The sequence below is a fragment of the Carettochelys insculpta genome, chromosome 6 (genome assembly GCF_033958435.1).
Source record: "Carettochelys insculpta isolate YL-2023 chromosome 6, ASM3395843v1, whole genome shotgun sequence".
Lineage (NCBI taxonomy): Eukaryota > Metazoa > Chordata > Testudines > Carettochelyidae > Carettochelys > Carettochelys insculpta.
The window spans coordinates 72,586,481-72,604,787 of NC_134142.1; the positions used below are offsets into that span (position 1 = coordinate 72,586,481).

An 18,307-nucleotide genomic window follows, 5' to 3' on the forward strand; every position below is an offset into this window, starting at 1 on the left:
GCTATCTCCCAGTTCTCCAATTTATCAGGGTCCCTCTGAATTTTAACCCTAGCCTCCTAAATATTGACAACACCCCCTAACTTTGGGTCATCTGCAAACTTTATCAGCATGCTCTCTACATCTAATCAGGTTTTTAATGAAGATGTTAAACAACATTGGACTCAGAACAGAAGCCTGTGGAACCACCCTTGAGACTTCCCTTCAATCCAACATCATCCCATTAATATTTACTCTTGGTTTCCTGTTGCTTAACCCATTATACATCCACTTTGTGGTAGTTCTGTTAAGCCCACATTTCTCCAGCTTATTTCTGAGAGTCTCATGTGGGACTGCCAATAGCTTTGCTGAAGTCCACATGTAATGTGTTCACTGCATTCCCCCTATTCACCAATCAATTACCTCATCAAAAAAGAAGATCAAGCTGGTTTTGCATAATTGGTTCTTGGTAAATCTGGTTGCTAGTGATTATCCCTCCATCCTCTGAGTACTTACAAATTGAATGTTTTATACATTGCTCTAGTAGCTTCCCAGATATTGAAATCTGATTGGTTGCCCTATAGTGCTGTCACTCCTACTTCTCCCCTCTTTTAACGATGGGCACTACATTAGCGTTTATCCAGTCTTCCAGGACTTCTCAGGTCAGCCATGAGTTGATTAGACAATATGGCCAGTAGTTCTGAGATTTTTTAGCAAATTCTTTCAGGTGAATGGTATCTGACCTCACTGATTTGAATTCAAGTTGTTCAGAATGGCTGGCATGTTGTTTACTTATCCCAGTCTGCATCCCTTCCCCTTTACTGTCACTGGTAACAGCACTAGTCATCTGGGTGTGGAGTGTTTGTGGGGGAGGTGGTGTTTATGAGAAGACTGAAGCAAAAAAGACATTAAGCAGCTTTCCCTTGCTATCATGCGCCATTACCTGCTCACTTTCTCCACTAAGCAGCAGCTCCACACTTAATGTTTTCTTTATCTGACACACGTGAAGAACACCTCCTTGTTCTCTCTCAGACACTTCTTGCCAGCTATAACTCATTCTCTGTCTTGGCTTTCTGATTTTTGCCCTCATCTCTTTTGGGCTCTAGCCACTCACACTATTCCCATGTATACGTCCTCAGTAACATCCCCTTCCTTCCATCTTCCTGTATGTATCCCTTTAGCTTTTTAGAGAGCTAAAAAGCTCCTTGTGCAGCTACACTGGCCTCTAGTGACTCTCCCAATCTGAGGAGAGAGAAGCTTAATGTTGAGCCTCTAGTATTACATCTTTTAGAAACTACCAGCCTCCTTTGACTCCTTTTCTTTCTAACTCTTTTTTCACAGAACCTTGCCTACAATTTCTCTGAGTCAATTGGCATCTGCCTTTCTGAAGTAAAGTGTCCTTACTTTGCTGTTCTCCTTTCCTTAGACTTTGTAATTGATAGCCGTAGGTAGAATTAATCACAGTTAATTCATGTGATTAACTAAACTAATTATAATTAAAATAGCAGTTTTAAACACACTGTTAAGAGAGAATACCAATTGAAATGTATTAAATATTTGGGTGCTTTTCTAAATTTTCAAATATACTAATTTCAATTACAACACAAAATACAAAATGCACAGTGCTCGTTATAGTTCTGATTATAAATATATGCACTGTAAATTTAAAAAGCAGTAAATTTCAATTCACCGCATACAAGTACTGTAGTGCAATCTGTGAAAGTGCAACTTCCAATTGTAGGGATTTTGTTTTATAACTTGCCTCAAAAACAAAACAGAGAACTTTAGAGCCTACAAGTGCATTCAGTCCTACTTCTTGTTCAGCCAATCACTAAGATCTGAAGTAGTGAGTCTGTCCCATGAAAGATTATCGCATAAAAAATTATTTGGTTAGTCTTTAAAGTGCTACGGGACTGCTTTTTTGTTGTATGAAAATACAGACTAACACAAACAAATTTCAAAACAAAAAAGCAGTCCCATAGCAAACTTTAAAGACTAACAGAATAATTTATTAGGTGATGAACTTTCATGGGACAGACCCACTTCTTCAGATCATAGCCATACCTGAAAAGACTTAATATTTAAGGCACAGAGAACCAAAAATAGTAATCAAGGTTGACAAACCAGAAAAATACTATCAAGGTGAGCAAATCAGAGAGTAGAGGGGCAGAAGGGGGGTGGGGGGAGTCAAGAATTAGATTAAGCTAAGTATGCAGAAGATCCCCTATAATGACCTAAAAAATTCCCATCCCGGTTCAAACCACATGTTAATGTGTCAAATTTGAGAGTTTAGCAGCCTCTCTTTTCAAAGTAGTGTGAACATTCCTCTTCAATAAGACACAAACCTTCAGGTCATTAACAGAATGGCCCATTCCATTAAAATGCTGGCTGACCGGTTTGTGGACCAGGAGTGTTTTGATGTCTGTTTTGTGTCCGTTAATTCTTTGTTAAAGAGAGTTTGAAGTCTGTCCAATATACAAAGCATCTGGGCATAGTTGGCACATAATGGCATATATGATGTTAGTTGAGGAACATGAGAATGTGCCCGTGATTCTGTGAATAACCTGGTTAGGTCCGGTGATGGTATCTCCAGAATAGATACGTGGACAAAACTGGCAACCGGCTTTGTTGCAAGAAAAAGTTCCAGGACTGGTGTTCCTGTGGTATAAACTGTGTGTGTGGGTGAGAATCCTCATAACCTCATAACCTTATGAGGATTCTCACCCACAACCACAGTTTATACCTCAGGAACACCAGTCCTGGAACTTTTTCTTGCAACAAAGCCCGTTGCCAGCTTTGTCCACGTATCTATTCTGGCGATACCATCACCGGAACTAACCAGGTTATTCACGGAGTCACAGGCACATTCTCATGTTCCTCAGCTAACATCATATATGCCATCATGTGCCCACAATACCCAGATGCTTTATATATTGGACAGACTTCAAACTCTCTTTGACAAAGAATTAATGGGCACAAAACAGACATAACACTCCTGGTCCACAAACTGGTCAGCCAGCATTTTAATGGAGTGGGCCATTCTGTTAATGACCTGAAGGTTTGTGTCTTATTGAAGAGGAATGTTCACACTACTTTGGAAAGAGAGGCTGCTGAACTCTCTTTTATATTCAAATTCAACACATTAACACATGGTTTGAACCAGGATGGGAATTTTTTAGGTCATTATAGTGGCTCTTTCGCATACTTGGCTTAATCTAACTCTTGACTCCCCCCGTCCCCTTCTACCCCTCTACTCTCTGATTTGCTCACCTTGATAATATTTTTCTGATTTGTCAACCTTGATTACTATTTTTGGTTCTCTGTGCCTTAAATATTGAGTCTGTTCTGGTATGGCTATGATCTGAAGAAGTGGGTCTGTCCCACAAAAGCTCATCACCTAATAAAATATTCTGTTAGTCTTTAAAGTGCTACTGGACTGCTTTTTTGTTTTGATAGTATATAGACTAGCACGGCCTTCTCTCTGTTACTACAAATAAGTTTGTTTTCATTAATGGGACATTAATGCTGCCTGCTTCTTATTTATAAAGTCACCTGAATATGAGAATAGGCATTCACATGGCACTTTTACAGCCAGCACTGCAAGGTATTTAAATGCCAGATATACTAAATATTCATATGCCCCTTCATGTTTGGGTCTATTCTAGAGGACATGCTTTCATGATGATGATGCTTATGCAAAAATAATGCATTAATTAAATCTGTGACGTGACGACTTGGGTGAGAAATGTATGTCTCTTCCTTTGTTCTATCTGCATTCTGCCATGTATTTCATGTTATGGCTGTCTCATTCTAAAAATACTTTCATGGCAGATTTGACAAAATGCAAAGAAGTTACCAACATAAGGTTTCTAAAGATAGCTACAGCACTGGACCCATGGTTTAAGAATCTGATGTGCCTTCCTACAATCCAAACCACTGTCCTCTGTTCCCACTGAGGAGCACCTAAAGAAATTACACCATCTGCTCCAGACCCTCCCTACAGAAGCACAGGAACGAATCCACACAGACACATCCCTAGAGCCCCAACCAGGTTTATTCTCTCTATTACCCAAGATCCATAAACCTGGAAATCCCAGGCATCCCATCATCTCAGGCATTGGCACTCTCACTACAAAATTGTCTGGATATGTGGCCCTCCACTCAGACCCTATGCTACCAGCACTCCAAGCTATCTTCAAGACACCACTGACTTCTTTAGGAAACTACAATACTTTAGTGACCTTTCTGAAAACACCATCCCGGCCACCATGGATGTAGAGGCTCTCTCTGTTAACATCCCACACAAAGTGTACTACAACCTGTTAGGAACGGGATCCCCAATGATGCCAAGTCAAAACTGGTGGTGGACTTTGGTGACTTTGTCCTCACCCACAACTATTTCAGATTTGAGGACAATTTGTACCTTCAAATCAATGGCACTGCTACGGGCACCCACATGGCCCCACGGTATGCCAACATTTTATGGCTGACCTGGAACAACGCTTCCTGAGCTCTCATCCCCTAGTGCCCCTCCTCGACTTGCACTACATTGATGACATCTTCATCATCTAGACCCACGGGAACGAGGCTCTTGAAGAGTTCCACTGAGACTTCAAAAGTTTCTTCCCCACCATCAACCTCAGCCTGGACCAGTCCACATAAGAGATCCACTTCCTGGACACTATAGTGCAAATAAGCAATGGTCACATAAACACCACCATATACCAGAAACCCACGGACTGCTATGCTTACCTACATGCCTTCAGCTATCATCCAGGGCACATCACATGATCCATCGTCTACAGGCAAGCACTAAGGCACAACCGCATTTACTCTAATCCCTCAGATAGAGACAAATACCTACAAGACCTTTACCAAGCATTCCTAAAACTACTATACCTACTGAAGGAAGTGAAGAAACAGATTGACAGAGCCAGGCATGTACCCAGAAGCCATTTGCTACAAGAGTGGCCCCACAAGGAAAATAATAGAACATCACTGGCCATCACATACAGTCCCCAGCTAAAACCTCTCCAGCACATCATCAGTGATCTACAACCCATCCTGGACAATGATCCCTCACACTCACAGACCTTGGGAGGCAGGCCAGTCCTCGCCTACAGACAGCCCACCAACCTGGAACAAATTCTCACCAGCAACTATACACCACACCTTAGTAATTCTAACTCAAGAGACAATCTCTGCAACAAACCTCAGTGCGAAGTCTGCCAACTCTGCCCAAATATCTACACCAGCGACACAATCACAGGACCTAACCACATCAACTACATCATCAGGGGCTCATTCACCTGCACATCTACTAATGTAATATATGCCATCATGTGCCAGCAATGCCCCTCTGCCCTATACATTGGTCAAACTATACAGTCCCAGAGTAAAAGAATAAATGGACACAAATGTGGTATCTGGAAGAGTAACATACAAAACCCTGTAGGAGAACACTTCAACCTCCCTGGACACTCAGTAGCAGATTTAAAAGTAGCAGTCCTACAACAAAAGCACTTTAAAAAGAGAATGCAAAGAGAAACTGTGGAGCTACAATTTATCTGCAAATTTGACACCATCATTCAAGGATTGAGCAAAGACTGGGAATGATTGGTCAACTACAGAAGCAGTTTCTCTTCTTTTGGTGTTCACACCTGCATATCAGCTGCTGAAAGAGGGCCACATCCTCCCTGACTGAATTGATCTCGTCAACTCTGGCCTTCCTCTTGACTGGGACTCCCTTTTTATGAGTGTTTATATTGTATAAAAATATATATAATTTATATTATATTGTATGTTATACTGTATATTGTGTGTTTATACTGTATATTTAAGGGCTGCCTCTGGAATTTCCACTACATGCATCTGGCAAAGCGGGTCTTTGCCCACAATAGCTTATGCTCCAAAAAATCTGTTAGTCTATAAGGTGCCACAGGACTTCTCGTTGTTCTTCCAAAAATCTGAGAGGGATATGGTGGCCAGCAAGCTTTCAGAAGTCTTACAAGAATAACACTTCACAGAGGAAACTGCAGAACCGAACCCACCAAAAAAGAAAATCAACCTTCTGCAGGGGCTCAGGGACGCCACGCAAGGAGCCGCCAGGGATGGAGCAAAAGCATTCTCCAGTCTCAGCAGCAGGATCAGATTAAGAAAGAGGACTTAGGGGCTGCACCCCAAGGCCTCCTTAGCCCAGGTCCCTGGGCTGAAACTCGCAAAGCCCCTGTGTTCTGCATCAGCCCTTTCTGGCCGTATGCACCTCCATGCACTGCTGTTCCTTCCTCACAGCTGGAGTCGCATCACCATGAGCATGAGGAGACTCTGTCCCCACAGCTGTCATTGGCTGGAAATCATGACCAATGGGTGCTGCAGGGGGTGGTGTCTTCAAGTGAGTGCTGGCCACATGGAGCCACCTGTTTCACCATCACCAAACCAGAGCTGCCCTGAGACCCCTCTACCACCATAACTGCCTCCTAGACCACACACCTCAACCCTGAATCCCCTCCTGCACTCTAACTCCTGCCCAGACCCTGAACCCCCACCTCAGCCTTGTTCCCTGAGCCTGCTCCCACACTCCAAACTCTTTGGCCCCAGCCTGCACCCAAACATCTCATCCTCGGCCTAATTCCAAAGCCCATGCTGCTAGCCAAACCCTCATCACCCCCAATCCTGAGCCTTCTCCCACACTCTAAACCTCTCAGCACCACCCCACCACAGACTGTACACGTGCCGAATGAATTTTATCATGTGCAGCAATATGGAGATGATGTGTCACACAAAACAAAACTCATTCCACACATGGACATAAAAAATTAGAGGGAACACTGGCCCACACCCCAACCCCATGCTCCAGTCCACAGCCTCATTCTGCACACTGAATCCCTCATTTCTGGTACCACCCCAAAGTGTAGGGGAAGCCCTCAGCCTCCAACACCCATGTGACTGGTGAGGGAGGAGAGGTGACCGTGGGTTAGCAGCCCCTGACAGAAAAAATGTAACCCACTACTGCCAAGACAGTAAGACCGTCAGGATGAGGACCTGTTAATTTTTTATTCTAATCATCATGTACAGGGATCTCTGACAGGACACTTTTGGTAACCTGTTCACACAGATTCTCAGTGAATCTTGCTAGTACCATAAAGTTTCTCACTAGCAAATCTATGGTGGCTTCCATATTTGGAGCAGATGAAAATCCCCAGAATCAACAGTCAGGGGAGCTCCCCAAAAACAAAAAGAGAAAATTTTAGGCAGAGTGAGGTGGGCACTTTTCCATAACTTGGGCCAGAAATCCTTAACGGCAGATACTCTTAGGATACAATACAGGGGAAAGACAGCAGAAGCTTGACTTCTCAGAAATTATTAGCACTTTCAGCTCCTACTGACTTCAACTCGAGTTAGTAGTGTGCAGCATCTCTGAAATATCCAGCCTTCAGACTATTTAAAACCACCAGATAACAATGACCGTTCTGTAGCACTTAGCACTTGTCTCCAAGTATCTCAAAGTGAACCACAAGCTACCACATAAAGTTCACTTCACCACCATTGAATACCCTCTCCTACAGCTTGCAACCTGAGGCCATAAACACAGAACATGCAAACAAACTAGTCCTCCGAGGACAATGCCAGCTGTATCGCCCAGCAAAGTCTCCCTGAGACACACAAGCACTGTGCAGAGCAGAAGACTTACACTCCATAGATAAATAATATGGATATCCAAGCAGTCACAACACCATACAATAAGTTTCCAAGGCTATGTCTACATGGCAGGCGCTATTACAGGATATGAAAGCATCCCAAAATAACTGCCCACATCTATACAAGGCGCCTGTTGTCTCAAAACAGTTTTCAAGATACGGGGCATGTTACTCTGGTATCCCTGTAAACCTCCTCACAAGGAGTACAGTGATGACTCAAAATAGGGCTTTATTTCAACATGTATGACATTTAGACCACACCACAGGCCAAAACTGCTTATTTTGAGATCAGGGTGCCAGGCTCACTGCGTCTACATGCCCTCTGTATGAGAATGCCCTCCCTAAACCCCTGAGATTTTTTGTAGTCCACAGGGAGGAACAGCAGGTAAATCTTTCTCAAACCAGGTAAGGCAGCTTGAAAGTAGCCATACAACTCTGAAATTGATGAGGAAAAAGATCCCCTTGTTAGTCCCTGGGGACTTTGGGGACAGGTGACCCTATCTTCCCCATTTCTTCACTATGGGGATGGAAGGAGCTAGGCGATCACTAAAGTTCTGCATGCCAATTCCCTCTATGATCTTTGAGGCTAGTAGCTGAACTGTGACAGCATGTTAAGTGGGAACTGAGGTCCCAGCAGCCCATTGTCAAGGTCCTGTTCCCAACCATATGGACTTCTCCCAAACCCTAAACCCTGTACCTAGGTCCAGAAACCTGCATGACAAAGCGTGGGAGAGCAGGGAATAGAAAGGTTCTTCTTCCTCCCATCTGCTGTACTAGCTGGGTTTCAACTCACCTGCTTTGGCAAAGTCATCTCGATTATAGCTCAAGTCCTTTAGAAACGTGATGCTTTCAGTCTCTGGATTGTAGCGCCGGGATGTCTCCAGTAGCATTACCTAAAACATATAGTTCCAAGGAGACACACTCAGAACTTGACTTTGCCTCCAGCAAACAACGTTATAGAAGCTTCAGCTTGTTCAGGAGCATCAGGGAAGTAAAGTCACCAACTCACCACCCTCCTGCAGGCCTCTAAATTACAAAGTAAATCATGTCCCATCCTCAGCAATGCTGTCTGCAGAGATAAGCCACCGCTGGGAACTCTCCACAGCCAGTGCTCTTGTCCCATTCCCTATTGTTCCCTATGCTTGGAGAGGATGGCACTGGAATAGTGGTTCCATAACTGAGGTTCCTTCTATCTCTCCTTCCCACCAGAGAATCATTCCTCTCTACTAGTTTGAATGGTGATGGGGCTAGCTTCTTACCTCTATGGTAGAGGTCTTCAGCAGTGCAATCTGATCTTCTCTAGTGAGCTCCAGGAAGCCAGGCAGCTGTTTGGCAAAGTCCACAATCTCTTGCACAGAGATGATTGCAAGCTCAGTGAAATGAGCAAAACGCTGCTGCCGCGCCTCACGGTTATGAGGGTCTGGAGCTTGAGGCCATGGCTGAGTGGCAGAGAAGAGACACAAAGGGTGAGAAAGGACAGTGAAAGAAAGGAATAAAGAAAAATAATCCCTCTACATTTGCACACCAACATACGATGAGGACATGGGCCACCCACCATGACGCCCGTACATTTAATTAACACACACACACACACACACACACAGAGCACATGGTTTCTGCCCCAGGACGCTCCTCTGTAAATGTAATGTATAGTCCCCAGGCCATGGCCCCTACACCTAGCACACAGCCCACCTCCCCATGCTGTGCCTCTGCACTTAGCACATGGCCTAAGCCTCTCCTTTCCCTCTGTATTTTGAAGTCTGCCTTTTAAGCCTGTACCGTCACTTTGAGCCTGTCTGTGAACGAGCGCTGGTTACACTGCTGCTGAGCTGCCACAAGCTTTTCTATCATGCCCAATTGCTCAGGTGTCAGTTTATGGGAGGTAGTAGGTGGAGAAGGGGGGTTTTGGCGCACAACCACTGTCCGAGCCTGATCATCTTCCTGTTTCTTGAGCTTCTTCAGCCGGATCTGCTCTTCAGATAAAACACCTAAAAGGGACAGACAGAAAAGGCTAAAGTGAGAAAGCGAGCACTGATGCCAGGAGCAAGAAACACACAGGGAACTCAACTGCCAAATACACAGAAACACAGTGGACACAACCATGGGCAAAGATGGCAGCTGTCTTTCTGTGCCAGAATGAACTCCTGTATTCACACCCTCCATACAACTGTAATGATCTTTATACAAAATATGCCTTTGGAAACTAATAACCTCCTGTTCAATATCATCATAGTGAAATGCAGATAGCAAAATTATATGTGAAGTTGTGATTTCCACCTTAATGATGTTGGTGGCATATGTTCAAACCCACATGGCCTAGATGGGGTAAAACTGGTCATGCATGTCTTAGAGAAATGTACGTTTACTTCAGTTTACATAGAAATGACAGCGAGAGGGGGAAGAAGGAAACAAGAAAAATATGCATTTCAGCAAACAGAGATGAAAAATAATAGCATGTAACCTTTTTCTCCCCAGACACTGTGTTGCTTTCTTTACTGTCTGAATGAATTTTAACGTGGTGTAAACCTTCGGAAAATGCATTTCAAAGGGTAAGTGAACTATAAAAGTGAGAGACAGAAACATACAATTTCTCCCTATCCATCTCTCTCTTCCACCTAATACAAAGGTGTCTGCCAGGAAACTTTAGGACCAGATCTTGGCCTGAGACTCTTATCAGCAACATACTGAAAACATGTGGTAAGAGACTTCACCTTGAACCAAATCTCATTTAAGTTTAGAAAGTGTTTTATATTTATTTTTCTGGTCATTTTTTTAATTTAATGCTTCATTACTTAAACTCACTTAAAATCTCTCTTCAGAGTTAAATAAACTTGTTTTATTCTTTAATTAAAATTTATCAAGTATAGTGAATTGTTGGAGTAACTTCACTTAAGGTAGCAGATCTCCTTAAGGTATGTTGATCCCCTTAAAGGAGCAATGGGCCTAATATATCTGCACTATCAAGAAGAAGGTTGGTCAGCACAGAATACATCTTTTTTGGGGAAAATTAACGAGTGGGAATGTGTTGGGGTCCCCACGTAAGCAGTAACAAAGGCTGCTGGACAACAGAGTACAGCTGGTATTTGCTGACAGATGACTGCAGTCAGAGCTGTTAGATCAGGGCTGTGACTATGACACACTCTCAGGGAGTGACACCAAGTGTCATTTGTGAGGAGAATGATTTGGAAAGTACAGCAGCAAAGCATTATCAGGCACCCCAGGTTGAGAGGCAAAGAGTCACACATCCTCACTGGCCTGCACTGAAAGTAAATATGGAAGTGCTGTTTACTCCTTCTCATGACAAAATAACTATGGGTCACCAAATTAAATTAATAATCAGCAGGTTTAAAACAAGCAGAAGGAAGTATTTCTTCATACAACACACAGTCAACCTGTGGTTCTCTTTGCCAGAAGATGGGTGTGAAAGCCAAGACTGAAAAAGGGTCCAGAAAAGAACTAAATAAACTCATGGAGGTTAGGTCCCTCAATGACTGTTAGCCAGGATGTGCTGGGAGGGAGTCCCTATCCTCTGTTTGCCAGAAACAGGTGATGAATGACAAGGAATGGATCACTTGATGATTACCTGATTACCTCTGGGGCGCCTGGTACTGGCCACTCTCAGAAGACAGGGTGCTGGGCTAGAGGAACCTTTAGCCTGTCCAGTATGGCTGTTCTTATGCAGTTATCTTCCAGATGTTTGCAAACTGACTGCTTAATTACTTGCTCTTTTATCTTTCTGGGTATTGAATCTATAGTTCCTTAGGTTGTCCTTGTTCCGTTTTTTTTTATAGGTGGACAAATACAATGCCATTTTCCAGTTCTCTGGAATCTCTCCCATCTTCCATGACTTTTTGAAGATTATCACTAGTAGCTCAGACCTCTCCTGGGCAATTTCTTTAAGTATTCTAGGTTGTATTTCAGCAGGATCTGGTAACTTGAACGACATCTAACTTAAGTAAGTAATTTTAACTTGTTCTTTGCCTACTTTAGCCTCTGCTCCTGCTTCATTTTCGCTTATATTAACTAAGTCAAACATCCAGTTGCTACTGAACTTCTTGGTGAAAACTGAAACCAAATATTAGTTATCACTTCTGCCATTTCCACATGTTCTGTTAGGCTACGATTACACTACAGCACTCTGTCAACAGAAGTCACTGCCGGGAGAGATTTCCTGACAAAACTTCTGTTGACCGAGTGCAACCACACACAAAAGCCAATCAGAAGAATGCTCAGCTCTGCTGGTAGAGCAGCCAGACTGCCCGGCTGCTCTCTCGACAAAACAGACACCTGGAAGCACAGCAGACTGAGCTGCCCATTGTTGAGGACTATTTATCTGTCGAGAGAAGGCCCCACCACAGCGGCCACACAGCCTTTTTGTGGACAGAATCTGTCGACAGCAGCGTAATGCCTCAAAGCTTTGAAACAGAACGCTGCTGGCAAAAGTGCTGTGTTTTGTTCAGATATTGTTGACAAAATGCATTTTGTTTGTGCATGCTTCACGAGTTTTGTTGAAAAAAAACAGGGTTTTGCCGGCAAAACTTACTAGTGTAACCATAGCCACATTGTTTTACCCCACACTTTTCTGAGTAATGGGCCTACCCTGTCCTTGGTCTTTTTGTAGCTTCTGATAGATTTATAGAGTGTGTACTTAGTTATCCTTTATATCTCCCTAGTTTAATCTCATTTTGTGCCTTGGCCTTTGTCACTTTGTCCCTACATACTTGTATTGTTTTATAGTCATCCTTTGTAATTTGATGGTTTTTTTTTAAATTTCAGATCACTGAATAGCTCCTGGTTAAGCTAGGTTGATATCTTGTCATACCTCCTCTTTCCCACCCAATGGGATAGTTTGCTTTTGTACACTTAATAACGTCTCTTTTGAAAAACTGCCAGTTCCCTTGAGCCTTAGACACGCTTCCATGGAGTCTTACCTACCAACTCCCTGAGTTTGTTAATAAGTATATTTTAACTTACATGATCTTGGTTGTAAGCATTGGTAGAAAATATCCATTTCTGCCTGTTCCCAGTTTTGTTTTGTTCTACTGTCTGTTTCTCATAGGCCTGTCCAGCCAAAGGATCCATGTGTTCATTATGAAGGGCAGGCCCTATGCTCGCTACACCTTAGTACACTCTATAGACATGCCATGGCAGTGGTTCACCAGCTTCCCCATGAACCACTGCCCAATATATTCTGTAATCTATTACTGTCTGCACTGTCTTATTTGGGTGGCTTGGCATTCAGGGACTGGCAGAGGCTGGATTTTATGGTTGCTTGTTTCGTGCTCGATTTTTTGCTTTATACGTAGTTGGTATCTGTTTCTCTAAGGAACCCAGAAACAAGAGTGGAAAGGACACAGGTTTGGAAGGACAGTACAGATGATTGTAAGAGATGCAGCCCCGTTGTTTCCCCCAATGCAACAAGTAGGTGTTCAACCACAGACATCCAGGATTTACTTGTGGCACGCAAGTGAAATGAGGGGAGAGGGGTAGCTTTGTTGTGTTTTTTTTTCCAAGTACATCCCTTCTCCAGTTCTCAGCAATATGAGTGACAGTGTGCAAGCAGAATCCACATGGGTACACCAACTCTCCGTGCAGTATCTATACTGATTTATTGCATGCCTGTGTGTGCTATGGCTCCCTGTGGATCTTTCTTTCCACTGTTTTGTGGAGTCAGCAAAGGGGAAACCAGACAAAACAGAATACCAGTTGAGTTGCTCTAGGCCTAAATGAAACCAAAAGGTGGCTTGATGTGATGAATCTAGTTTTTTAAGCCAACCGCGGAAAGTGGGCAGGTGGAAGGAGCTCCCAGTCTACCCTTGTGTAGAACAACCCAGTGTAGGAAGTAAAATTGCAAGTGCAGCACCTCTGGGTGCAGCGATGATTGTGAACTTGTCACTACATCTGCGTGTAGCTGAAATTGAGTTACAGGCATGTTCGTTGCTTGCGGTAGTGCTGATTATGCAAACAACACAGGGACGATTCACACACTCAGAATCACAAGGCAGTCAGCTTGCCAAGAACTTCACTCGTGCGTGGGCAGCTGTCTGTCTGAAGGTTATTTTTACATTGTTTCAGAGTTAACAATCCCCTCTCCCAGCCCTACACATACCAGACAGCATGGCAATGGCAATGGATGCAGGGTAGGAACATCAATATCTGTAACATTACTATCTCCACTATCATCATCTTCACTTCAGAATAGTCCACATTGACTAAATACCCCCACAAGTGCCTTTTGCCCCCATGCTGCTCCTAAATGTCTCCTTCCCTTGCACCCACACCGCTCCAACCTGCCTCCCTCCCTTGTACCCACGCTGCTGAGGAATGCCTCCCTCCCCTGCACTCACACTGCTCCCGCATGCCTGCCTCCTGGCACTTCCGCAGCCGGCACTCCTGGCACTTGCGTCGCATGTACATGTCCATCTCACACTTGCCACCGTTCTTGCAGACATACTGGGCACCCTTGATAACGCTGCGGCGGAAGAAGCCCTTACAGCCCTCGCAACTCAGCACGTTGTAGTGAAAGCCTGAGGCCTTGTCCCCACATACACTGCACACTTCATTGCCCAGCATCTTGGGGGCTGGACCCTTCTTCCGCTTCAGAGGCGGATTTTCTGCAGAGACAGACAAAGAAGAAAGAGAAGAGGAAGGATGAGAAGTGGGGGCTGTGAATAGGTCAGGACATCCAGTTCCATAGAAGAGCCAGTGTCACAGTGCAAATCACTTGCATGCTTGGTGGCAGAAGTGCATCGTGGGGATCCGAGTCCGTTTCAGCCTCAGATGTGTCTCACTCTCCATCGAGATGAGAACACCTTATATTACCCACAGCTTCTGCCGATGTCAAATGCTGCCCTAACCGGAGCAAACAATTCTCCCATTTTTATCCCAAAATGTCAGGCTTCTGGGGGATGGGAATGGGAAGAGGGAGCTGCTGCTGCTTCAAGCCCCAGACTTAGATGTGTTCAGACTAGATACACTTTTGCCCTTTCCCCTCTCTCTAAGTTTGACAGGGTGGGAATGACCTTCAGTGGCACATGACAGAGCTCAAAAAGGAGAAGACTAAACCTAAAGACAAATTTTGAAGTGCACAAATTTGTCTCTGGTGCTCTCACTTCCACTCTTCAGTCTCCACCTAAAGAGGCAACAATGGGCAATGCTACAGGCATGTTGTTTGCAGAGGATGACTTCAGCACTGGATTATATCAGGGGCACTCAAACCCCATGGTGATGGTAAGGAAATACGGCTCAGCAGTCCAAGGGTCATAGGAAAGGGGGGCTGAAATGATGGTATTATGGAAAACTCAGATGAAAGTAAACCACGTCCATGAAGGGAAGCCTTAGGAAACCAGCCAAGCGAGAAGATACTGAGTCTACAGAAGTGGGCACCACATGGCACTAACTCAGCTAATCCTGGGGCTCCTGGGCTACGTCTACACGTGAAGCCAACATCGAAATAGGCTATTTCGATGAGTAACGTCTACACGTCCTCCAGGGCTGGCAACGTCGATGTTCAACTTCGACGTTGCGCGGCACCACATCGAAATAGGCGCTGCGAGGGAACGTCTACACGCCAAAGTAGCACACATCGAAATAAGGGTGCCAGGCACAGCTGCAGACAGGGTCACAGGGCGGACTCAACAGCAAGCCGCTCCCTTAAAGGGCCCCTCCCAGACACAGTTGCACTAAACAACACAAGATCCACAGAGCCGACAACTGGTTGCAGACCCTGTGCCTGCAGCATGGATCCCCAGCTGCCGCAGCAGCAGCCAGAAGCCCTGGGCTAAGGGCTGCTGCCCACGGTGACCATAGAGCCCCGCAGGGGCTGGAGAGAGAGCATCTCTCAACCCCTCAGCTGATGGCCGCCATGGCGGACCCCGCTATTTCGAAGTTGCGGGACGCGCAACGACTACATGGTCCCTACTTCGATGTTGAATGTCGAAGTAGGGCGCTATTCCTATACCCTCATGGGGTTAGCGACTTCGACGTCTCGCCGCCTAATGTCGAAGTTAACTTCGAAATAGCGCCTGGCGCGTGTAGCCGTGACAAGCGCTATTTTGAAGTTAGTGCCGCTACTTCGAAGTAGCGTGCATGTGTAGACATGGCTCTGTAGTGTTATCATCTTCTACCATCTGCATATACCACCCCATGGAAGAATACTCCCATCTACTCCTAAACCCACAAATCTTCCCATGTCAGTCTTATTTTATTCCCTGTGGGTTTGGCCACCAGGATAACACCACATGCACATATCCCCACAACCAGTACATTATATTACAGCACACTGTCGTCACCATTTACTTCCTGGACTAACCCCCCTAGTCCCCGCAAACCTCCTAGCTCCCTTTATCCCATCAAGGGCTCTGCATGTAACAGATCACAACCTAGGACAGGGGTCTGCAACCAGAATAGTGAGAAGAGCCATTTTTTTTTTCAAATTGAGTTACAAAATGAATACTTCAAGAGCCACAGTGCACGTGAATACAAGACAGTCCTTAATAAATAATGTCAAACCATACTTTATCACCCCTATTTTAAGAGCAGCGCACACACACAATGATTTGTACCAGTTAGAAAGTGAAGTTACCCCCATCTCCAGGCATCACCTGCCTCTCACGCCAAATCCACCCCCTCTCCCCAAGCTTTACCCCCATCCCACAAACTTGCCCCCCATCTCCCAGCTTAACCCCTCTCAGCCCCAAACCCTCTCCTCCATCCTCAGGATTAACCTGCCTCACAATGAGATCTGCTGCTGCTCCCCCATGGGTACCATCTCCCTGCCCCACTGCTCTCCACTGCCTCTTCCTTCTCAGAGTGGCTGCATGACTCCGGCATGGGCAGGCTCAGCTGCCCTTCCCCCCAGCTGTCCTGCAGGCTTAGACTTCCCCCACACGCAGCACAAATGGCTCCCTCCCCTGCCAGCTTTCCAGGGCTCCCTGCCACAGCTGACTGCTCAACGGCTCCAGAGGCTGCCACCACTTCAACAACAAAAAAACAAAAAACAAACAAACAAAAAAAAAACACTTGAATTCAGTTGTTTTAACAGTGGGCAACTGAATTTAACTTTTTAGTTTAAGAGGCAGCAGCCACAACAGGAGTCAGCGGCAGCAGGGCTCAGAGCCGCAAGTGGCTCCTTAAAGAGCTGCATGCAGCTCCAGAGCAGCAGGTTGCCGACCCCTGTCCTAGGATTTTGTGAAGTAGACATTGTGTATGTGATTCACTGAGCACAGCACCCACACTGTGTGGATGTCAGAAGGACAACCTCACCTGTGTACTCAGAGGGGATCTCTGAGCCATGGAAGAGAGATAACCCTTCCTCCTCCATCTCAAATACACTTGCCAACCTTTTTCCATGATTCTGTGCAGCAAGCTGTGTGGGACCCATGGGATGCACTGGTGATATTCATCTCATCTCTGTAACATGGTTATCACTGAGTGTGACGCTGCACAAACCTTCAAGGCAGTTGATTCTTTCTGTGGGTAAAAATTGTCTGGAGATGCCTGTGGAGAAACACAGAAGCATAAGCAGAGAGAATTGAACTGCAGCAGCTACCAGACCAGCTACACTTTGAGGCCTCGATCTGTCATTGACACAAAAGAGACAATCAGCCTTTTTATCTAGGTTTACTTCCTTAAATTACTGTGTGAATGTGATGAAAGTTACAAGTTGTAGCAGACCCTGGCAAAAGAATCCTGTTTATCCCCAGAATATGTACTACTGGAAAACAAGCTCTCCATACCAAATGCGTCACCACAGAACCTCAGCCCGGACTTGCAGGGACAGCTCCAAGTGTGTGTGAGAGAGATTCCAGTCTCCACACCCTTTGTCAGGATGGCCAAAAAGGTGTTGCTAATCAGTGCTACCTTTGATGTATTTTGTGATGTGCCTCAAAGAGTTCACATTCTAAAGGACACAAGGTTTTTACAATCGTATCACAAGAAAATCTTCATAATGGCACTAACAACTTCCCTGTGCTGCGCTTAGGATCCATGGTATTTAGAGAAGTGGCTCTCAACTTTTCTGAACTGCTCTATCACTTGCAGGAGTCTGATGGGGTATGCAAGACCAAAGTTTCACCTCACATTAAAATATTTGTTTACAGAATCAGACATACAAATACTAAAAAGGACCACAGCATACTGTCATTGAAAAATGTAGTACTTTCTCATTTTTACCACATAATTATAAAATTGGAATATAAATATTGTTCTTACGTCAGTATATAGTGCAATATAAACAAGGCATTGGCTACATCTACATTTACTAAAAACTTTGAAATGGCCATGCTAATTGTCAAATTGAAGAATACTAATGAGGCGCTGAAATGCATATTCAGCGCCTCATTAGCATGTCGCCGGCTGTGGCGCTTCAAAAGTGCCGTGGTTTGCTCGTCTGCGGCTCGTCTACAGGGGGGTCATTTTCGAAGGGACCCCACCAACATGGAAATCCCTATCAGCTGATAGGAATAAGGGGATTTCGATGTTGGCAGGGTCCTTTAGAAAAGGACCCCATGTAGATGAGCCGCAGGGCAAGCAAACAGCCAGCGGCATGCTAATGAGGTGCTGAATATGCATTTCAGCTCCTCATTAGTATTCTTCAATTTGGCCATTAGCATGGCCATTTTGAAGTTTTTAGT

At 44.8% G+C, this 18,307-nt stretch overlaps 1 protein-coding gene across 3 annotated transcripts in view; it reads right to left on the reverse strand.

Annotated features, from left to right (window-relative positions):
* NR1H3 (nuclear receptor subfamily 1 group H member 3) overlaps positions 1–18,307 on the reverse strand; it is a 60,418-nt gene that overhangs the window by 7,370 nt on the left and 34,741 nt on the right. For all 3 annotated transcript variants that reach the window (XM_074997320.1, XM_074997319.1, XM_074997318.1), the window contains exons 2-6: positions 16,938–17,171; positions 14,021–14,287; positions 9,453–9,661; positions 8,933–9,112; positions 8,467–8,566 (exon numbers count right to left, since the gene is read on the reverse strand). In XM_074997320.1, the coding sequence (XP_074853421.1) occupies positions 8,467–8,566; positions 8,933–9,112; positions 9,453–9,661; positions 14,021–14,287; positions 16,938–17,055 (874 nt within the window). In that variant the 5' untranslated portion in view covers positions 17,056–17,171. The remainder of the gene's footprint in view (positions 1–8,466; positions 8,567–8,932; positions 9,113–9,452; positions 9,662–14,020; positions 14,288–16,937; positions 17,172–18,307) is intronic.